Genomic DNA, 23846 nt, shown 5'->3' on the forward strand with positions numbered 1-23846 from the left:
TCAAAAGACTGGTGAYTATGGCATGAAACAGTCAACTAACTAATTGTATTTCACACTTGTTGACTATTCAGTTTTCTTACAAATTATGGTTAATAAAATAATCAATTAAGCATTACGACACATGACTTATTAAACAAATTCAAAGATAACATTGGCAAAGCTTGGCCCTAATTGTGTCATGTATACTACTGATAATTTATCTTTCAACATGTTCTAGTRTGCTGTAAAACGTGCCCTTCGATCAGTACTACTTCTGAAGGAACGCAGTTGACAAGTAGGCGGTGACGTAGTGCACACGTGCTCGGAAGTAAGCAAGGAAAACGTCATGTCTTTCTCTGGCGAGCTGTTTGTYTGGTGATAGCACTGGCTTCGTATTGGAAATTATATTTTGGGAGTACTTATCATGGAAACATACAAAAYGTGTTTGTGCTGTTCGCTCATCTAAGACGAACCGTTTGCAAGTGAAGTGCGCGAGCGTCAAGATAGAGTGGTGCAGGTGCACGAGCCAACACGCACATGCAACSTCTGCAGTGAGCATTTAGCACTACATTATTTAGCTATAACCTCGAAAGTTTGCCAGCTACTTTAAAAAAAAAAACGTTAGCAAGTTACCTGGCTAGCTACTGCAGTATATAACTATACTGTAGACACATTTTGTAGTGGTCATGAATGAAAACCACTCATTAATATTTTGAGGAGAGGAGTAGGCCTACCCGACACAATATTGCATGTCAACAACATGGCATTCACCAGCCTTTTTTCAAGTCTTCCAAACAAAGAATTTGACACGACGCCTTGTGAGCCGATGGAGAGGTAAGCTACTATAACACAAATAGTCATTATTTCTACTGTCTCTCTTCTACTATGCTGAATTAATGTAACAAGGGAAATAACTTAGTCAAGTATTTCAGCTTTGAATTGGAATACATAACCGACTGAGGATGTATTGTTTCTTCCATTTTTCGCAGATTTCAAAGRGATGAAAGACCACTGGAAACAGTTCAACTGGAGAAGAAGAACGAAAGGGATGCCCAGTCCAGAAAGTGGCCATTGCAAAGGGGTCAACAGAGTGGCCCCAGGAAGAGGAAAAAGGGGGACCAACAGGTGAACTTGTCATGTACTAAACAGATGCTGAATAAGCCAATTCAGAATGGAGAAGTTTTTTTGCTAAACATTGACATAAGCYTAACTAACATRGGCCTATCTTGCGTTTGTGCCGTGTTTTTATACTACTAGGCGAATTGCACACCACATACCTGTAGATCAGGCCTCCAACCCTGTTCCTGGAGAGCTACTCTCCTGTAGGTTTTTGCTCCAATCCCAGTTGTAACTGATCTKGTTCAGTTCATCAACCAGCTAATTATTAGATTGAGGTGCGCCATATTAGGGTTGGGGTGACAACCTACAGGACGGAAGTTCTCCAGGAACGGTGTCCGCAAGCCCTACTGTAGATTATAAAGTTAGTATAGAAATAGTTACCATTACCATTTGGTATTGCCCCTTTTGATTTTGTTGTAATGTTACCCTTTTTGTATTTTTCTGCAGGAGCAGTGTGGCCAGGCCAAGAAAAGTAAGCTTCATAAATGCCCACCACAATCCTATAAAGACTTTGACTCTGTGCCCCGAGACTACAACGTGGTGAAGTGTGATTTCGAGCAACCAGGCTTTGATTTCAGTAGAGAACTGGACTTCTACAGTGATAGCAAGGAGGGTGCATCCCCAGGTCATGCTACAGAGAAGTCGGGTTGGAAGAACATGAGGCCCGGAGAAGCCAAGGGTGGGTTTTTATGGATTAACCCTTTACTATTAGCAATGTATTGACTTTAAAAGGTGTGTAGGATTTTAATTTCATTTAACTGTTTCCACAGATCCTGATCAGAAGGATGTTCAAGGTGTAAACAAGAAGAAAGGACAGGAGCAGAAGAAGCAGCAATGGGAGCCTCAGCAGCAGAGACTTGACAACCAGGCCAAAGGCAGAGGGGGAAACTCTGCCAGGAGGGGTGGGGATTTGACTGGAATGGGTGGACGCGGAACTAACCAGCCCAGAGACTTCTCCAACAGGGGTGGAGGTGGTTCCAACAGGGGTGGAGGTGGTTCCAACAGGGGTGGAGGTGGTTCCAACAGGGGTGGAGGTGGTTCCAACAGGGGTGGAGGTGGTTCCAACAGGGGTGGAGGTGGTTCCAACAGGGGTGGAGGTGGTTCCAACAGGGGTGGAGGTGGTTCCAACAGGGGTGGAGGTGGTTCCAACAGGGGTGGAGAGTGGAGCAATAGAGGCCGGGACTGTGACAAGAGGGGCAGTTTTCTCCAAAGAGGTGATTGGTCAAAGCGAGGCACTGACCGGTCACGTAGTGGTGGACGACAGTTCCCAGATGATGGACGTTTAACACTGGTAATTCAAAATGAAATCATGTGTACTTCCTTGTCAATATCCATAGAAATGTCATTTGTAGCTATACGATGCTCGGTTACAGCTAAGTAACCCAAGTCAGTGATTTCAGTCTTATGTACATTTTCACAGCTGATTACAACCTCTTTCAGGAAACTTTGACAGGAAAGGGGAAGAAGAACATGACAAAGGAATTCAAAGACCAGAATGCTTTGGAGATTGACGGAAGGTTAATCTGCCGACATTTCCTCAGGGGAAATTGCATCAAGGCAGGTTTCTATATTTTATGATTAGAAATTGTAACAATATTAATGGGCAATTGACAAATTGAACCTAAACCCAATATATTCAAATGGTAGTCAGGTATGTCTTTTACAGTATATACTGTCAGTGGCCTGACCCATTTGTAGAGAGACCCCGACAACTTATTTTGTTTTGCAGGGTGATGACTGCCAGCTAGAACATGCTCTGGACGTCAACTACTCGATCAACGAAGTGTGTAAATTCTACGTCCAGGGATCCTGTTCGAAAGGAGAGAGCTGCATATACATGCACAATATCCTTTTCTCAGCTTATTCTAAATGTCCTTTATGTAGTGGTTGCCACTGGGTGGGTGAGGGGGAAATGACTGTACTCTGTTTTTATACTGTTTCTTTGTGTATCTGTCCTACTACCTCTTATATTTTGTGAAAAACTTCAAATTTGAGCACAAAATAATAACTTAACGACCCATAGCGGATAGTGCCTTAACAACAAAATGGCTGCCGTAGGGGTAGATGCAGATGTTTTTGCTTTCTTTCCTTGACCAAGTACCCACAGAGTTTCCCCTGCAAGTTCTTCCATACTTACGAGAAGTGCTGCCAAGGAGACCAGTGCAGGTTTTCCCATGAACCCCTGACTGAGCTCACCAAACAGCTACTGGAGGCAGTCAGTAACTGTCTACCCTGAGATGACACTCCTGCCCTTACACACTGACATATTGTTGGTCCCTGTTACCATTATCTACTAACTAGGGCTTATTTCTCCTATGCAGGCATTGAAGAGGGACAAGGACATTGAGGAACTGGCTAAAAAGGACAAGCCAATCAGCATGGAGGAGTCAGTGGTCACAAAGGAGTCGGCGACAGCTGACGAGACAAAGCCTGTCATTGACATATTCCTGAATCCCCTAAGGTTAAGAATGCGAGTGCACACGCACACATTTCTTTTACTGTCCTTGTGGGGACCGAAAATGTACTTCCATTAATTTCCCTTAATCCTAATTGTAAACCTAAACCCTAAGCTTATAATAGTCCTGAGTCCTGAGAAATGTCCCCACGAAGGAGAATTTCTTGTTTTACTATCCTTACTAGCCCACACTCCACAGTAGTGTGTGAGAATAGTAAGACCCCCACACCACAGTAGTGTTAGAATAGTAAGACCCCCACACCACAGTAGTGTGTTAGAATAGTAAGACCCCCACACCACAGTAGTGTGTTAGAATAGTAAGACCCCCACACCACAATAGTGTGTTAGAATAGTAAGACTCCCACACCACAGTAGTGTGTTAGAATAGTAGTGTATGTATGTGGTTGAGCTTTACATTTTACACTGTTGATAGTAAATTAAAGTTATTCACTAGTGTTTTATTGATTGGCTACATTTGTCTTTATTTCAGGCCAAACTTTTACAACAGCTCATGCCCCTCTGAGCCACATGCTGAGGAAAGTACCCCCGTGTGTCAGAATGAAGTGTCAGCTGAGGTCGTGGAGAAGGAAATTGCCCCTCCTACAGAGTCCATTCGGTCTCCTGATCCTCCCCCAAGCTCTCCTGGCTTTAAGGAACCAGTTTCTTATTCAGTTGAGGCGGTTCTTGGGTCCCATAGGCCCCTGGAAAAACCCTTCCGCAGCTTCTTTGCAGCCTCTATCAGCCAGACCTCACAGACCCAACCAGATCCCCCCACAACTACATTAGTTCCTCCAGACTCTATCCACCCTCGTGATCCACCCCTAAACTCTACATGCGGCAAGAGAAATGTTCCTTATTCAGTCAAAGCTGTGCTTGGATTCCAGAAGCCTGTAGAAAAACCCTTCTGCAGCCAATTTTCAGGATCCATCAACCAGACCTTCACACCCCCCACACAGATCCATTCAGATCCCCCCAGCACTACATTCGTTTCTCCAGACCCCATTAGTTTGTCTGTTCCTCGTCTGAATAAGAGGCAGGCTTCTTATTCAGTTGAGGCTTTCTCAACGGCCCAGAAGCCGGTGAAAAAAACCTTTTGCAGTCTCTTTGCAGGACCGATCAGCCAGACCTCTACTAGACCTCTCATACAGAACTCTGCTAATTCTCCCATCAACACCCCAGGCTGTAAGAGACCAGCTTCTTATTCAGTTAAGGCTGTTCTAAAGTCCCACCAGCCTGTGGAAAACCCCTCCCGCAGCCTTGTTGCAGGCCCCATCACCCAGTCCTCTCGCCACTCTGATATACAGACCCAACTAGATCGTCCTAGCACTACATTAAATCCTCCAGACTCCATTATGCCCCTCGATCCTCCTTCAGGCTATAAGAGGCTGGCTTATTATTCAGCTAAAGCTGTGCTTGGTTCTCCTAAACCTTTGAAACCATCCTTCAGCAGCCTCTTTGCAGGCCCCATCAGCCAGACCTCTCCCCAACCTCCCACTCAGACCCAAGCAGATTCCTCTAGCGCTACATTTGGTCCTTCAGACTCTGCTCCTCCTCCAGGCTGTAAAAGGCCGGCTTCGTATTCTGTTACGACTGTGCTTGAGACCTATAAGCCTGTGGAAAACCCCTTCCGCAGCCGTTTTGCAGGAACCATCAGCCAGACCACTCCCGACCCTCCCTCACAGTCCCTAAACTCCCCAGGTTGTAAGGCACCAGCTTCTAAAAAGCCCATGGAAAAACCCTTCCGTAGCTTCTTTGCAGGCCCCATCAGCCAGACACCCACTAACCACCCTCCCAGACAGACCCGACCAAATCCCCCCATCACGGCATTTGGTCCTCCAGACCCCATTCGGTCTCCTGAGCCTCTTCCAGTCTGCAAGAGACGGACATCCTCAGTTGAGGCTGTCAGTGAGACCCAGAAGTCCATGGAAAAACCATTTCGTAGCCTCTTTGCCGGCCCCCTCACACAGACCTCTACTGCCGGCCATCCAACACAGACCCAACCACATCCCCCTAGAAATTTCACTGGTAAAAGACCAGCTTATCATTCACTTGAGGCTATGCTTGAGACTCAGAAGCCAGTGGGAAAACCCTTTCGAAGCCTTTTTGCAGGCCCCATCAGCCAGACAACCCACCCTGACCCTCCAACACAGACCCGGCCGTATCCCCCCATCGTCGAGCCTAAACAGGAGGAGCCTGACCCAACACCATTCACCGGTAAGGCCCTGCTTTACTCAATACAATACTTTAAATGCAACTATATTATTGACATTTCATCACCACTTCATGGCCTCCAGAGCCGTCCACAACCCATTCTGTTCTGAGGACCCTCTTCCTACGCCTGAGCCCATGCCGCCAGGAGGGGGAGCAGGAAATCAGTAACAGCTGCAAAGATCCAGGTACAGTCAGATGCATCATGCTACAAGTAGTGCATTCGTCCTTTAATTTTTTTGAATTATTTATTTTTTACATAAATGCATTGTGGTAAGCTTGCATAGATGTTTTTTATACTTATTTTCTCACCTACTTCTGGCTAAACTATTAGAATGTTTTGGCCCTTAGTGTGTATCAAAATATATTCAGGATTGTGTCCGTTAGCGTTGGAAGTATGTCAGACCTGTTGTGACCCCTTTCAGGAGGCGATGGCCTGTGTTCCAGTGAAGATGAAATCACCAGAGGATCTACTTCCACAGGAGAGCAGAGCCAGAAGGTTGATGAGCTGGAGAGTGAGCGAGAGGAGCCGGATGAGCTGTTGGTGGTTCCATTAGAACCGTTAGTGCCTTACGTGCCACTTGGTGACCCTCGCCACCATCGCCAGGCTGATATCACCCTGCCACGGTCCACCTTCGCCCAGGACGTGGTGTGGTCCTTTGAAGACCTTGCCCCTCTTCCTCCCCTCTCACTCCATCACCAGCCGTCTGTCCCTCTGGCCTCCCGCTCTTCTGAGAGAACATCAGGTCCTGCTGTTGGACTGTCAGGTCCTGCTGTTGGACTGTCAGGTCCTGCTGTTGGACTGTCAGGTCCTGCTGTTGGACTGTCAGGTCCTGCGTGTTTGGACTGTCAGGTTCCTCTGTGGACTGTCAGGTCCTGCTGTTGGACTGTCAGGTCCTGCTGTTGGACTCAGGCCACAGACATCCTCACAGGACTCCAACTCTCAGGAGGCTGCAGGAGAGCTTCTCATTCCCTCCAGGAATTCAGATAGGAGACAGGTCCAGGTGGGTACCCCCGGCGTTCACAACCTACCAATCCAAGCGATGGTACGGATCACTCGACGTAACACTGATGTACAACCAAAGAGACTGTCTGGACAAATGAGGTGCAAAAGTGGCAACGTGGGTGACACAAAAACACTGAAAGACCTTTTTAAGACCTTTGACCCCACATCATCTCCCTTCGGACAGTAACTGCATTTGGACTATGGTTCATATTGTATGCGCTGTCGGTCAATGGACTACGCACCTAAAGACTTACACAAACACTTGTCCTTCATATGAATGCTTTTGCTCTAGTGTATTTTCCTGCTAACAGATCAGAACAGCAATTCATTGCAATAATGATTGTGTAAAATGCAGGACACCAATTATGCGCACACACACAAAACCCTCCTTAACTCCATTTGATAAAAAGTGTTACTCCCATTGATATCTTTACTTAGCAACAGCTAATGTTACTGTTGAATTGTCAGCCTAGTCTGTCTCGGTGTGAATTGTTTTGGGATTTTCTTAGATGAGGCATGTTGATGTTTTTTACAGAATAAATCATCAATCATGTACATTTTTAAGGTAAAAAAAACGAATTAGATTTTATTTAATTTTTATTAAAGCAGAAAGTAACCTATTTGTAACAATTATCCAGTAAACTCGTAACAACTAACCGTCGCCTTCTTCCTCCACTCCTGCTGACTACATTTCCTTTTATTTGATGAGTGAACAATGGTTATTACTCAATCAACTGATTCTTATTCCCGTTGTGGAAAATGTCATTATTTAAACTAATGCCGCACCAGTTCTGCTCTGCATGTAGTGCTTTTCTTTTCTTATAGTTAGGTGCAGTGCTGTGAAAGTATTTGCCAACCCTTTCCTCTACTTTTTCTTTTTTCTTTTTATATACTGAATGTTTTCAGATCTTCAACCAAAACCTAATATTAGATAAAGGGAACCTGAGTTAATAAATAACAGAATTACACCTTATTTCATAAACAAAGTTATGCAACACCCAATGCCCCAGTGTGACACCCAATGAATTACTCTTTTCTTCTTTTTTTTACCTTTCAGGCGTAATCACATTGAGTGATTTTCCTGGTTCTGTGGTCAGGTCAGACTATATTAATTTATTTAGCAGTTATTCTCTACGGGGACGATTCCGACCCAAGTTAAACGCACGTAACTCAAACTTAATTCCCTTTAATGCACTTCTCTCTCTGCATATTCTGACCTTTAACTTAAGCATGAGAACAGCAGGCTATTTACTTGCTATTCGTTCGGAGTGGAGATCTAAGACTTTAAGGTGAGGAGGTGTGTCAACTTGTAAGTCGCTCTGGATAAGAGCGTCTGCTAAATGACTTAAATGTAAATGTAAAGATGTGCTGTATTCTGACCTTGACTTAATTCCACCATCTTTACGTGTGAGGAAACGTGTAAAAGGTCGAGCGAACCTGCCAGTTTTAAGTGGGAAAATGTTTTTTTTTGTCAATAGAAATAAGTGTTCTCCATCCACTGTAATTATGAGTTGATAAGAGCTAGGTAAATGAGTCATCCGCTTTGAGACATGGCAATTGTTTTAGATGATTTTTCCCTATGATCACTGGAGACTAATGTGAAATCACTCATATGGAAGCAAACTGAAAATCATGTCAACATGATTATTGTGTTGCGGCAGCTTTTTCCACAATAAAATGCTCTGCTGTTATTCACAATTGTAATTGGAGACCCAAACTTTATGCCGTAAGTCCACCAGATGCATCCAACTCTTTGCGTTTCGGCAGAAGTCATTATTGTCAAAGGAGCAGTCCGCAACGCTATGTTGGGGGAGCCGTGCTAGGCTGCGGTGCGTTCTGTGTACTTCATGCGTTATATTTAACACAGACTCCAAGTAGCTAGCTTTTAGCTAGTTGAAAAGCAAAGCATGTGTCAGGAACGGAAAATGCGGCATAGACATCTGGTATAACAAAACTCATATGCATCTGGAATTAGGCTTCTAAGGCTAAACCAGAGTTTCTGTACTGTATACACTTTAGAATTTGTTAAATACAGTGCCTTGAAAAAGTATTTGGCTCCCATCACTTTTTCACATTTTAAGTCTCACAGCCTTGGATTTTGATGCATTAGATTGGGAAGTTTTATTTGAGTCACATTCTCCAACACAAATAAAATGGTAAACAATAAAATAATGACAGTTCATTTTTGTATTCATCCCCCTAGGTCAATACTTGCTTGGACCACCTCTGGCAGCTATTACAGCCAGTAGTGTTTTTCTAACTTTGCACACTGTAATAAAGCAATTCCTCCTTGCAAGATTCCTCAGGTTGTGGAACTGTAGACTGCAATTTTGAGGTCTTTCCACGGATTTTTGATGAGATTAAGGTCAGGAGTCTGACTGGGCCACTCAAGGACATCTATTTTCTTTAAGCTACTCCAGTGTTGCTCTGGGAGTGTGCTTTGGGTCATTGTCCTGTTGAAAAACCTCCACAGTAAATTTTTTGGGGAGAGGGGAGCAAGTTTTTATCCAGCATTTCTATGTATTTTGCACCATTCATCCTCCCATCAATCCTGACAACGTTGCCAGTCCCTTTGCTGAAAAGCCACACATCCCGCTTAGCGTTCACTAGACATTCTGCCACAACGGCAGCATCTTCCAGGGGATGTTTTGCAAACTCTTTGCAGACAAGGATTTTCTTCAGCCAGGGCTTCATCCTTGCCGCTCTCCCATAAAGAACCTTTTTTGTGGAATGCCTTGGAGATTGTTTATACATCACCATCGTCCATTGCAGCCACTGACTCATTCAGTTAGTTGGCCGCACAGTAGAAGTGCCTTTCTTGTCCGGCAACTAAGTTTAGAGTGGGAGCCTGATGAGTGTAGTGGTGGTTTTAATTTTTCCACTCGGACTGCTCAGCTGGAAGTTCAATAACGTTAAAATGGTCGTGTACCCTTCCCCAAATTTGTGCTTCTCTATAATCACATCTGACTTGCTCTTTCTTTTGAACGTCTCTATCATACTGTGGGACCATACAGAGAGAGCGGTATTTATCCTTACAAATGTATTATTTTATTTATTTTACACCCTTTTTCTCCCCAATTGTTAGTAGGTACTATCTTTCCTCAACTCCCGCACGTACTCAGGAGAGGCGAAAGTCGAGAGCCATGTGTCCTCCGAAACACAACCAAACTGCACTGCTTCTTAACACAGCACGCATCCAACCCGGAAGCCAGCCGCACCAATGTGTCCCTGGTTAGCGCACACTGCGCCCGGCCCGCCACAGGAGTCGCTATTGCGCGATGAGACAAGGATATCCCTGCCAGCCAAACCCTCCCAAACCCGGATGACGCTAGGCCAATTGTGCGCAGCCGACCGGAAGGTGGCACAGCTAACACTGCGATGCAGTGCCTTAGACCACTGTGCCACCCGGGAGGCCCTTACAGCTTATTTTAAGGAAGAGGATCAGGAGTCCAGCAAATTGTGACTTGTTTAGGAAATGTATTGCACGTGTGAGAATTTTGGCTTGCAGTTACAAAGGGTATACATTTTTTTTATTTTTTTTATCTGATTTCCATTTCATACATTGCACCTGGGCTGCCACCATAATGACATTACAAAAGGCACATAACTACAAAGTATTGATCATTTTGATAATCTCAAAGCACAGGTAATAACATCCAGCACAATACATTTTTTATTTAACCTTTATTTAACTAGGCAAGTCAGTTAAGAACATATTCTTATTTACAATGACGGAAAAGAAAACAAAAAAGTGGGCCTCCATCCCCACCAAGCCAACATGTTGCGCAATAATTTGCGAGCATAGCGCACGGCGGCTGGACCGTTGTCATACAGCTCCATGATTAGGGTAGGACTGTTGTTCAAAACTTATTGTACACTTTTTATACACCTTCCCAAATTTCATGGATTGATTTTGACAACTTTCAGCATGAATCAAACCACTATTTTTCATTCAATGTGTCTAAAGGCTCGCTAAAGCAGTTGTTTTGTTTTGTCATACTTTTCTAACCCAAAAATGTCCCTAAATATACCAGTTGGTGCTGAAACAGCCATCTAATTATATGCACATTCATCTCTATCTTTCATTGATCCATATATTCTGTACACGTTCTCTATGTAGTCTAGTCTGTCGACAAATTCGAATTAAAGCAACACTGTATTTAAAGGGATGGCTTAAGATCAATGTATTGAACCCTATTGAATGACAACTCCACAAGGAAATCTGTTGGCCAGCAAGTGGGAAGGTTTTCAGCTGTTTAATTAAATGTATTCGGGTGTGCCCAAGGAAACCAAGCCTGCAAAGCCCATTGCACAGCTGCATAAGTTAAGTCTGAATACCAACTACTGAGAAGTGTGTAGGAAAGGTGTGCGTAATTAAATATTCAGCCCCCTTTAGAAAATGTATGCCCTTCTCAGTATAATGGTTTGATTAATCCTGAATGTTGCCATTCAGTAGTTCAATCCATTAAATATTGGATAATATTTACATTAGATAAATGTACTGAAAACCCTATTGACTATGAACTCCATGAGAAAATCTGTTGGCCAACAAGGTTTTAGGCGGTTGAATTACATGTATTCAGTCTGCATAAGGAAGCAACATAAGTCTCAATACCAAGTACATTTCCTAAGTCAATCAGCCTGAGTTTTATTTTTTTGTTGCTTAGACTTCAGCCTGCATCTGACTGACATCCTGTTTCTCTTTTGGTCCCTCCCCTTACCCCCTCATTGCTAGCGTGGAAGCCATTTTTTTACTGTCTGAATGTCAACAAGGAGAGGTATTGGCTCTGCTCTCAGGCTTTGGCTGCTTCTCCAAAGCGTTAGCATAGACATTGTTAGCCTTAGCAGCGTCATCTTGCTCACTCTATTCCCCTTCATTCTCTTCATTATCAAGGCTTTTTCTCTGGAAGCATCCCATCTGAGTAGAAAGGGGGAAAAAATGTTGAACAGTTCAACAATCAAAGGGTTGGCCCTTTACATTGCAGAAGCAAAGGTTCTGTCGCAGCTTTGATACTCACCATATACATGGCCATTGTGATGATGATCAGGAGGAAGAGTCCTACTCCAACTCCTGTACCTATTATCAGGTCTCTATGGGGAGGAATGATGAGCTCAGCCTGAACATCAATCTGGAGGAATACATTTTGAGACAATGAGTGACGATGGAACAAGCAATTTAAAAACAATTCTTATACAGTAAATCAGTTGAATTCCACAAATGGAATTACCTGTGTTTGGTGGAAGCTTGAAGAGTTATCCTAATGAGCAAATAAATACATACAAAATTGATGCTTTTGGGAATCTTTGCTCAATAAATATTTATATCTTTGTTGAAGAAAGTATTTTTTTTTACAGGAAACTTACCCTTGGGTCACTCGCTGTCTGGACATATCGTTTTTTGTCATAGCTGAGTTTGACAAAACTGATGAAATTGACTGTTTCTCTATCCCCAGTGAATTTCTTTGGCAATGACAAGCTCTGTAGAGTGAGATATTGTTARTAGAACTAGGTGGTAATTTTACATTAAATAGAATGTTACTTGCTTCAGTTCTTAAAGTATTTTGTGGTAGAAGTGTTCTGATTTAAATAGCAGAGAAGTTATACGAAGCTCTATGTTTTTGTCGTAACTTGTTGGGAAAGTGGTCAAAACGGCAGATGTTTCAAAAAAGTTCAGACAAAGTAGTTGATCTGGTTACTAGAACAGCTGTCTGATTTCAGATTTAAATAGCGGAGCAGTAGACCCATATGTTATGTCTAAGTTGAGGTATAAAAAGCTCAGAAAGTGGTCACATTTTCAGTTTGTAAAAGTTGACAGTGAATTTAGTCAATGCAGTAACTAACAAAGCTGCATCATTTGATAGGTAGAAGATATTTCTGTTCTGATTTTAGAATTGACAAGCAGAGAAGTAGACCAAGATGTCATACCCTCTAAGTTAAGGATACCTAGGATAGGATAAAGTAATCTTTCTAACCCCCCCCCCCCTTAAAGAGTTAGATGCACTATTGTAAAGTGGTTGTTCCACTGGACATCATAAGGTGAATGCACCAATTTGTAAGTCGCTCTGGGTAAGAGCGTCTGCTAATGACTTAAATGTAAAATGTAAATGTAAGTTGTTGGGAAAGTAGCTTATTTGTCAGTTAATAAGCCAGGCAAGTGACGCGTTCCTAGGTCATACTTCTGTGTTCCTGGTCTTTTGCATGGGCTTCAAGTTTATCATAAAATCGGAATGCTTTATGATGTTTTTGCAATAATTGCGCAACAATTTTGCCCATTGAAGAACTTCAAAAAGCCTACAAAAGTTAAAAAACTACTAGGCTACTTTCGCATCTCTTGCATGGCGTATTCATCAGTGGGAAGTTAACTTAATGAATGAAGTGATGCGGTTATTAAGACATCTGTATCTCTTGATTTGTGTATTAGAATGTTGGAATTCATGGAGTCTGTAACAATGGAACTTTTAGAATGTTGAAGAAATCCCATGGAAGTGGATGGAGGACAAAAATATCTACTTTAAAAATATACATCTAATAATTGTATGCAAGCACACTGGTCCTGACCACTGCATGTTTTAAAGTTTGAATAGCGTTTCTAGCTTAAATGGTGTAGCGCGGTAATAAATAATAAGTATGACAAAGATTTAAAGAGGGATTTTTGCTGTCCAAAGTCTCATTAATTATTAGCATGTTGTTACTCTGTACCATCATTTGTTAAAGTTGGATTAATACAGACCCTTGCATGTTGATCGAGGTCCTTGAAGGAAACATTTCCAGACAGCACAAATGTAACTGTCCCAACTTCTCCAAAAGGAAACTTTCACACTCGATGGACTTGCAGTATTTTTCTGGAGAGCAGTACTGTAAACACAGCCAGAAGCAACATGTGTGTTTCAGTAACATGATTACTGTACTGAGTTGTAACCTGATTGGATAGGTTACCAACAATGTCTAGAGTGAGTGGCATATTTGAATWCTCACCTCTGTTGTTGAATTGATMATCTTTCCACATTGAGTATGGTTCTTCAAWGAAAAGAAAGGAAACTTCTTATTGAAATAAATTRTGGCAGWAAAATGTCAGCATTTTCGTAAGCAATGTGAACAGTTTACCTGTAAGACAGATATTTGGTAGTCCTTCATTTCAAATCTGTGCTCAAGCTTAGTTGGGAAAGTGAAGGTGACTGTGACGGGTACAGACTTAAATCCCAAGTTCTGGACCTGTAAACAGTGGGACATTTAATCACTCAACCATACTAACATTTGAATAGAGTTTTCATACAAAGGCATTTGTCACAGAATTTGTAACAAAACATAGACCTTAACTCCCAAAAGATCAAGGTTAGAGTGACAGAGACATTAAAATGGTTTGTTTTTGGAGTATAAAAAGATCTAGCTCATTTCCCTCACATTGTGTGCATCACACTTTCAAGAYCAGTCACAGCAATAGCAGCTGATTGTTTACCTCATATACATTCACCAGTCTTTTAGGTGATGTGTCCTCCAGAGTAAAGTTCATGTAAGTGGTGGAGTCTTGGGGAAGGCTTCAACAACAACAAAAAGATATGTCACCTTGATTTTATTCAATTAACTTGATGGAGTCATTCTCAAACAACATATCAAGTATAGGCTTGTGAAGACTTACGCTTTTGCTACCAGGTCAACTGCAAATTGAACAGGGATGGTCCTGGTAAGGGAACTATTGGTTGAGTTTCCATTGTCGCTGTAAATAAAGCAAAGGCAAAAGCATTTTTTGTGTACATAAATGGAATGCTATGAAGTGCTTCAGCTAATTGAGTAGAAGGTATTGGGGTTGTCTAAAAATAGTTTTAAGCAATGTATGTGCAATACTTTGACTGCATGGGGAAATTGGATTTTCTTGGACTGATTCTCTCACACATTCACATTGTGGAAGCAGATTTTCTACCTCAGGCCAATGACGGTCATTTCCATTGTGTCGTTCCAGTCATATGTATTCAAAATATGGAATTTACTGGTGAACACGGCCTGGAAATGAAAATGGCATAGTTGACAGTCAGACTTGATTTGAGATTGATCATAACTGGAAGTGGAAAAAAGTGGAAGGCATTCCTTCAGAAAGTATTCATACCTGTTGACCTATTCCACATTTTGTTACAGCCTGAATTCAAAATGGATKAAATAAAAAAACATCTACATACAATACCCCATAATGACATAGTAAAAACATGTATTTTAGCAAATTTATTGAAAATGAAAGCTCATTTACATAAGTATTCACACCCTTGAGTCAATAGTTTGTAAAAGCACCTTTAGCAGAGACTACTTCTGTGAGTCTTTCTGGTAAGTCGAAGCGCTTTCCACACCTGGATTGTGCAACATTTGCCCTTTTATTTTTTTATTTTTTTATTCAAGCTCTGTCATTGATTGTTGACCACTTTCAGGTCTTGCCATAGATTTTCACGTAGATTTAAGTGAAAACGGTAACTCACTTTGGAACATTCACTGTCTTCTTGGTAAGCAACTCCAGTGTAGATTTGGCCTTGTGTTTTAGGTTATTGTCCTGCTGACAGGTGAATTCATCAGTGTCTGGTTAAAAGCAGACAACCATGGATATAGGATTTTGCCTGTGCTTAGCTCCATTCTGTTTATTTCTTTATCCTGAAAAACTCCCTAGTTAACGATTTACAAATATACCCATAATATGATGCAGTCACCACTATGCTTGAAAATATGGAGAGTGGTACTCAGTAATGTGTTGTATTGGATTTGCCCCAAACATAGCACTTGGTATTCAGGACAAAAAGTTAATTTCTTTGCCACAGTTTTTGCAGTATTCTGGTAATTCTGCCTTTATGCAAACAGGATGCACGTTTTGGAATATTTGTATTATGTACAGGCTTCTTCCTTCAAAACAAATGTTTATTTGTCATATGTGCCAAATTCAGCAGGTGTAGACCTTACAGTGAAATGCTTACTTACAAGCCCTTAACTTATTTTTCTTAACTGCATTGTTGGTTAAGTAAAACATACAAGTAACAAATAAAGAGCATCAGTAAAAGAACAATAGCGAGGCTGTATACAGGGGGTACCGGTACAGAGTCAATGTGTGGGGGCACCGGTTAGTCGAGGTAATTGAGATTATATGTACATGTAGATTGTTATTATCTATGCATAGTCACTTTAATATCTAAGAGTAGCAGCAGCGTAAAATAGGAGTGGGGGGGGGTGCAAATTGGGTAGCCATTTGATTAGATGTTCAGGAGTCGTATGGCTTGGGTGTAGAAGCTGTTTAGAAGCCTATTGGACCTAGACTTGGTGCTCGGTACCGCTTGCTGTGCGGTAGCAGAGACAACAGTCTATGACTAGGGTGGCTGGAGTCTTTGACAATTGAAGGCCTTCATCTGACACTGCCTGGTATAGGAGTCCTGGATGGCAGGAAGCTTGGTCCCAGTGATGCACTGGGCCGTACGCACTACCCTCTGTAGTGCCTTGCGGTTGGAGGCCGAGCAGTTGCCATACCAGACAGTGATGCAACCAGTCAGGATGCTCTCGATAATCCAGCTGTAGAACCTATTGAGGATCTGAGGACACATGCCAAATCCTTTCAGTCTCTTGAGGGGAATAGGTTTTGTCGTGCCCTTCACGACTGTCTTGATGTGCTTGGACCATGTTAGTTTGTTGATGTGGACACCAAGGAACTTGAAGCTCTCGACCTGCTCCACTACAGCCCCATTGATGAGAATGGGGGTGTGCTCGGTCCTCCTTTTTCCTGTAGTCCACAATCATCTCCTTTGTTTTGATCACATTGAGGGAGAGGTTGTTGTCCTGGCACCACACAGCCAGGTCTCTGACCCCCTCACTATAGGCTGTCTCGTCGTTGTTGGTGATCAGGCCTACCACTGTTGTGTTATTAGCAAACTTAATGATGGTGTTGGAGTCGTGCCTGACCGTGCACTTATGAGTGAACAGGGAGTACAGGAGGGGACTGAGCACGCACCACTGAGGGGCCCCTGTGTTGAGGATCAGCGTGGCAGATGTTACCTGCCCTTACCACCTGGGGGCGGCCCGTCAGGAGGTCCAGGATCCAGTTGCAGTGGGAGGTGTTTAGTCCCAGGGTCCTTAGCTTAGTGATGAGCTTTGAGGGCACTATGGTGTTGAACGCTGAGCTGTAGTCAATGAATAGCATTATCACATAGGTGTTCCTTTTGTCCAGGTGGGAAAGGGCAGTGTGGAGTGCAATAGAGATGGCATCATCTGTGGATCTGTTGGGGCAGTATGCAAATTGGAGTGGGTCTAGGGTTTCTGGGGTAATGGTGTTGTGAGCCATGACCACCCTTTCAAAGCACTTCATGGCTAGAGACATTAGTGCTACGGGTCTGTAGTCATTTAGGAAGGTTACCTTAGTGTTCTTAGGCACAGGGACTATGGTGGTCTGCTTGAAACATGTTATTACAGACTCAGTCAGGGACAGGTTAAAAATGTCAGTGAAGACACTTACCAGTTGGTCATCGCATGCTCAGAGTACACATCCTGGTAATCCATCTGGGCCTGCGGCCTTGTGAATGTTGACCTGTTTAAAGGTCTTACTCACATCGGCTGCAGAAAGCGTGATCACACAGTCGTCCAGAACAACTGGTGCGCTCATGCATGTTTCAGTGTTACTTGCCTCGAAGCGAGCATATAAGTAATTTAGCTCGTCTGGTAGGCTTGTGTCACTGGGCAGCTCTCGGCTGTGCTTCCCTTTGTAGTCTGTAATAGCTTTGCATCTGCTTCATCTGAGCACTTTTTTTTAATTGACCGAGTCACTGGTGCTTCTTGCTTTAATTTTTGTTGGAATTATGGTCAGATTTGCCAAATGGAGTGCGGGGGAGAGCTTTGTATGAGCCTCTGTGTGTGGAGTAAAGGTGGTCTAGAGTTTGTTCCCCCCCCCCCTCTTAACATGCTGGTGGAAAGGAAGTTTCCCTGCATTAAAGTCCTCGGCCACTAGGTGCGCCGCCTTAGGATGAGTGTTTTCCTGTTTGCTTAAGACGGTATATAGCTCATTGAGTGTGGTCTTAGTGCCAGCATCAGTCTGTGGTGGTATGTAGACAGCTACAAAAAATACAGGAACTCTCTAGGTAGATTGACAGCTTATCATGAGACCTCGAGACTTCCTTAAATATCGTGGATTTCTTAGATATCGTGCACCAGCTTTTGTTTACAAATATACATAGACCAACACCCCTTGTCTTACCAGAGGCTGCTGTTCTATCCTGACAATAGTGTATACCCACCAGCTGTATGTTATTCATGTCGTCGTTCAGCCACGACTCGGTGAAACGTAAGATATTAGTTTGTAATGTCCCGTTGGTAGTTTAATCTTGCTCGTAGGTCATCGATTTTATTTTCCAATGATTGCACGTTGGCTAATAGAACGGATGGCAGTGGGGGTGTAGTCGCTCGCCTACGAATTCTCCGAAGGCAGCCCGACCTCCGCCCCCTTTTCCTCTGTCTCTTCTTCACGCAAATGACAGGGATTTGGGCCTGTTCCCGGGAAAGCACTATATCCTTCACGTCGGACTCGTTAAAGGAAAAAGCTTCTTCTAGTTCTTGGTGTGTAATCGCTGTTCTGATGTACAGAAGTTATTTTCGGTCTTGAGCAGTAACATTATGTACAAAATAAGTTTAAAAAAAGTTACAAACAACGCAAAAAAACTAACTGAATAGCACAGTTGGTTAGGAGCACGTAGAACATCAGCCATCCTCTCCGGCTCCATTCTACATTCTTTTCACTGTCAATTGGGTTACTATTGTGGAGTAACTACAATGTTGTAGATCCATCCTCAATTTTCTCCTATCACAGTCATTAAACTCTAACTGTTTTAAAGTCACCATTGGCCTCATGGTGAAATCCCTGAGCGGTTTCCTTCCTCTCTGGTAACTGAGTAAGGAAGGACGCCTGTATCTTTGTAGTTACTGGGTATATTGATATACCATCCAAAGTGTAATGAATAATTTCACCATGCTCAAAGGGATATTCAATGTATTTTTACCCGTTTACCAATGAGCGCCCTTTGTGAGGCATTGTAAAAGCTCCCTAGTCTTTGTGGTTGGATCTGTGTTTAAAGTTCACTGCTCGACTGAGGGACCTTACAGATAATTTTGTGTGTGGGGTTCAGAGACGAGGTAGTCATTCAAAATTAATGTTAAACAATAGCGTCCGAGGCTCTATCCCTGTTGTAGTGAGCAAATTATTTTCTTGTCTTGCGTGGTTGTACTGATGGCACGAAGAAGATGGAGTACTGGAAGTATTTGTTTATTCTACTACTAGCCTCACTGAGTTGAGATACTGTGGAGTGCACCAAACACTCTGCTAGTGCAGAGACCTTGGTAACGTAAGCCAGAATGAACCTCATGCCCTACAGCCAAGTAAAGTTGGCCTACTAGAGCTGCCGCCTGAGATGAAACCAAGGAAAAGGGGAAGCGGGGGAGGCGTATGACTACAAAACAAGAGAGGAAAGAAGCTCAATCTCCCATCCTTTATCATGGGAAATGTCCACTTGCTTGTAATCAAGACGGAGGTGCTATCGGCAACAACTTCGTATATGAGATTACATCAGCAAACAAGTCTGGTATGGTGCACGGAAACTTGGCTAACGGAGGTCATACCTGATTCCCATGTGGCGGTGGTTGGTTTCACGATCATCAGAGCTGACAGGAGCTCGGAACTTTCGGGGTCAAGTAGGGGGGAGGCGTCTGTATGTGAACAATCAATGGCGTCACAGTGAAGAGGGTCTGTTCCCCTCACGTGGAGGTGTTAGCAGTGGGCAGCCGACCCTACTATTTACCAAGAGTTCTCTAGCGTGATAGTGATTGTCTACATCCCGCCGTCTGCAAATTTTTAACTGGCCACAGACACTATCCATGAATTCACCACATTACCTACTCAATCGATCACCCTACTCGGTTATCTCTGGAGATTCCAACCAATGTCTGCTGTCCGCAACACTTCCTACCTTAACAGTATGTTAAAGTTCAAACTCGTCTGGACAAGACCATTGACATTCTCTACGCCAATGTGAAAGATGCCTACTGCTAGACTGCTCTGCCTCCACTGGACAATCTAACGACCTCGTCCAGCTGCTACCAAAGTACCGCCCCCTGGTCCAGAGGTAACATGTCACTCAGGCGGTGATTCACGAATGGACACCTGAAACTGGAGAGGCGCTACAGAGCTGCTTTGAAGGTACAGATTGGAATCTATTTATAGACGACTGGGAGGAGGAACTTAAGGGTCTCTGAATGCATAACGGACTATGTTAACTTCTCTACTGACAATATTGTGCCAAGCAAAATATGAATACATACTGACGTTAGACCGTAAGCTGCAAGCAAAAAACATGCAGGATATCTAGTACGGTAGGAAGAAAACAGATTTTTTTTTTTTTTTTTTTACCGGATTCGATAAGTACATTTGTCAGCAGAGCAACATCAGATAGTGCAGGTGCTAGACTCTGATCTGGGAAGCACTGAGCCCATGAGCATCTCGAAGAAACAAGTGAGGCAGCTGAAGAGGATCAGTCCCAGTAAGTCAGCAGGGCCTGATGGAGTTGACGCCAGAGTACTCAAGGTGTGTGCTAATCAACTGGCTTTCATACTGCAGCATATTTTCAACTTCTCACACAACAATGAACTGAGTCACTGGTGAAGAGATTGGCACTGTTGACTCTAATAAGTACTTAGGTTTAACAGTCGACAACAAACTGAACTGGGAGGAGGCTTTTCAGTGGCGACAAAAGCCCAATCCAGAATGTACTTTAAGGAAGCTTTGATCTTTTAAAGTATGTGACAAAATGCTTTGTATGTTCCATAGCAATGTCGTGGCGAGTGTAGCGACCTATGCCATTGTGTGCTGGAAAGGGAATTTACCTAAGGAGGACTTTTATGCAAGCTTGATAAAATCATTAAGAAAGAGTACTACAATTGGCAGCAGCCTGGAATCAATGCAAGACATGTTCATAAAAAAGCTGCAGATGATCATGGACAATGACACCAGGGCTCTAATKCAACACAGGAGCAGCTTCAGKAGCAGGTTAAGCCTGCCCAGATGTTCCACAGAGAGGTTTAGATGGTCATTTTTACCGACAGCCATGAAGCTTTTTAATGAGTAATTGATTAACTTGTTATGAGGTTTTCCTATTGGTAATAGTTGTTGCTTGGTTTTGTCTTTCCCAAAGTAGGATAAAAAAAAAACAGCAATTGAATCAGATTATTATTTTAGGGATACTATGGTGTATGTGCCTTTTTGTCTTAAATGTTGGTTTTTATCATTTTGGTCATTGTTGCGTGTCCTGTCATTTTAAGTCATTGATGCATGCTGTGATAAAACAATTTCCTAAGTTGAGATGAATAAAGTAATGCTCTGCTCTCTACTCATCATTGCACACAGTGAGTCCATGCAATTTATGTGACTTATTAAGCACATTTTTATTTCTGAACTGATTTAGGCTTGCTATAACAAAGGGGTTAAACATTTTGAGTCTGGACATTTCAGCTTTTCATTTTTAATTWGTAAAAATGTCAATCATAATTCCACTTTGACATTACGGGGTATTAAATTCAGGCTGTAACACAACAAMATTTGCAAAAAGTCAAGGGGTCCCAATACTTTCTGAAGGCACTGTATCGCTCATTTCAAAGCTGTCACTCAATTAGACATTGAGTTACTGCTTTTAGCTCTGAGTCTTTATCATTTAAGAACATTTKAAAGCTTTACYRGTGKATTCACAGCATTATTTACTGGTATATCTAAGTAAGCACTCACTGTAGTTTTACTACGGTAGACAGGTATGCTGACACTGCATGTAGTTCTGTTCATTTCACCTTCCACACCACCACAGCTGAACACAGTTCTCCTTGTGGACTATGGAATACAGACAATATGTCAAGTGTGTAAATAATTCAGAGTCCCTGACAGTCTAAAATAAACAAGCATGTTAAAAATGAACCACTTTACGGAACTAAYCAATTCAACACTTAAAGGTGCACTASGCATAAATCGCTATATGTAMGTTTTTTGGGCAACCTGACCAAATTCACATACAAATGGGAGTTATAGATCTGTCATTCTCATTGAAAGCAAGTCTGAGAAGGGGTAGATCTGTTCCAGCCCAGGAGGATCACCCCTGATTAAACTAATCACCTAACCCTTGATTGGCTAAACATGTTTTGGGTCTCCAGGTTTGAATAACACTGSTTTAGATGAGAGCAAGAATAAAACATCAGAGTGAATTACACAATAGATGGAGGGGTGTCGGTATTACCTTCAGAAGATGCATCATGGAGAATGAGAGGCCAGGAGGGTAGAGGAGGGTTAGACTGGTGTTRTAGGAGTCATCCCCATGATTGGACAGTCTTATAGTCACGTTGAAGTAACTCTGGTCCACCACTAATAAAGTTGATGTGCTGATAAGAGAGACAAGACTGTACAGTCAGAAAACATACTTGAGCAGTCAGTAAWTATTATAGCCACAAACAAGTTACTTTATGTTTATCAGATACTTACATAAAGTTGAAGTCCACCTCAAGCTCTGCCAAACAGGCTTCATTTTCTTTGCAGTTCTTTTCAAAGGGCACCTATGACRAATTCAAGACAACTGTGAATGTGTTTAGATTACCTGTTTTCACAGGTCTTTGGCTAAATTACAGTCACTCAAGTCACAGTCATTGCAGTACTGTTGATCATTGTAAGTGAAACAGGTTTTAGTCAGACCCAGAATGTATCCTCGTACCTGCGACACAGCCTTGTAGGACTGTCAGTATCAGAATGGCAGTAAGACCTCTGTTGGCTTTCAGATTGAGAAAAATGAAGTTGGATGATTATGGGCGATAATGTGTCGATCCGCATTGCTGGAAGAAAATAAAATGTGGCAATTCATTCCATATCCATAGTCTGAAAAACCCTCATTCTTCTCATCACTGAAAAAGATCAAATCAACAATAATTCAATATAATTCAACAACCTAACAACGTAATGTTATCATTAATCCCTCCTTACGAGATACATTATAGTTGTTGTATTTTGCATAGCTACAGTTTCTCATTGATCCTACTGTCATGTAGAGTGAGTGGTTGAAGCAGGTCCGCTCTTTCTCAGCTCCACAGTAGAGAGAAGTCTTCTGGCCCTTTCTTCGTGTCGCTGTAAAATGCGCTCGGCCCTCTTTCTCAGTGGATCCACACATCCAGCGGTAAGGAGACGTTCATCCCTGCACTCAGTGCCCCTGGAAAAGTACACAAATCGAAATGGCTTCCTTATCAGGGAGAGAAGTTTTCTGAAACCTCAATGGTTGCCTGCTGACGGACAGCATTGAAGTAGAAAGCAGAGATGGAGTCAAGACCTGAACTCTCGAGTCCCAGATCCACACCAAGGAACAACCTTTGGCACCTTAATTGGGGAGGACAAGCTTGTGGTAATGGCTGGAGTGGAATAAGTGGAATGGTATCAAACATGATTTCCATGTGTTTGATGCCATTCCATTTGCTCCTTTCCAGACATTATTATGAACCGTCCTCCCGTCAGCAGCCTCCATCGGTCTTCAGACTGGGAAGAGACCAAGATCCACTTATTGTTGTCAGTGATTTAGCTATGCACCGAGGCTCCGACCTAGACCATCAAGGCCACAATTACACTATATATACAAAAGTATGTGGACACCCCTTCAAAGTTGTGGATTTGGCTATTTCAGCCACAMCCGTTGCTGACAGGTGTATAAAATTGAGCACACCGCCATGCAATCTCCACAGACAAACATTGGAAGTAGAAGAAGAGACGGAAGAGCTCAGTGACTTTCAACGTACCACTGTCATAGGATGCCACCTTTCCAACAAGTCAGTTCCTAAAATGTCTGTCCTGCTAGAGCTGCACCGTTCAACTGTAAATGCTATTATTGTGAAGTGGAAATGTCTAGGTGCAACAACGGCTCAGCCACGAAGTGGTAGGCCACACAAGCTCACAGAACGGCACCGCCGAGTGCTGAAATGCGTAAAACACACCTGTCCTCTGTTGCAACACTCACTACCAAGTTCCAAACATCCTCTGGAAGCAACGTCAGCACAATAACTGTTCGT

General features: G+C 42.8%; 1 protein-coding gene and 1 pseudogene across 3 annotated transcripts; one reads left to right on the plus strand and one right to left on the minus strand.

Annotated features, from left to right (window-relative positions):
• Window positions 1-739: 739 nt before the first annotated feature.
• On the plus strand, window positions 740-8471 carry LOC111982322 (zinc finger CCCH domain-containing protein 6). 3 transcript variants are annotated; one of them, XM_070433812.1, is made up of 12 exons: window positions 740-813; window positions 969-1104; window positions 1546-1777; window positions 1869-2389; window positions 2539-2655; window positions 2828-2942; window positions 3204-3313; window positions 3420-3568; window positions 4044-5767; window positions 5848-5949; window positions 6187-6591; window positions 6635-8471. In XM_070433812.1, exons 1-12 carry the CDS (start codon window positions 740-742, stop codon window positions 6952-6954), a joined length of 4005 nt encoding a protein of 1334 aa, XP_070289913.1. In that variant the 3' UTR covers window positions 6955-8471. The 3 variants fall into 3 exon arrangements, with proteins under 3 accessions (XP_070289913.1, XP_070289915.1, XP_070289914.1); XM_070433814.1 differs by having other exon boundaries at window positions 6187-6570; XM_070433813.1 differs by having other exon boundaries at window positions 3420-3559.
• Window positions 8472-10304: 1833 nt separating this feature from the next.
• LOC111982324 (integrin alpha-M-like) overlaps window positions 10305-23846 on the minus strand; it is a 16331-nt pseudogene continuing 2789 nt past the window's right edge.

Source organism: Salvelinus sp. IW2-2015, linkage group LG21, assembly GCF_002910315.2.
Source record: "Salvelinus sp. IW2-2015 linkage group LG21, ASM291031v2, whole genome shotgun sequence".
NCBI lineage: Eukaryota > Metazoa > Chordata > Actinopteri > Salmoniformes > Salmonidae > Salvelinus > Salvelinus sp. IW2-2015.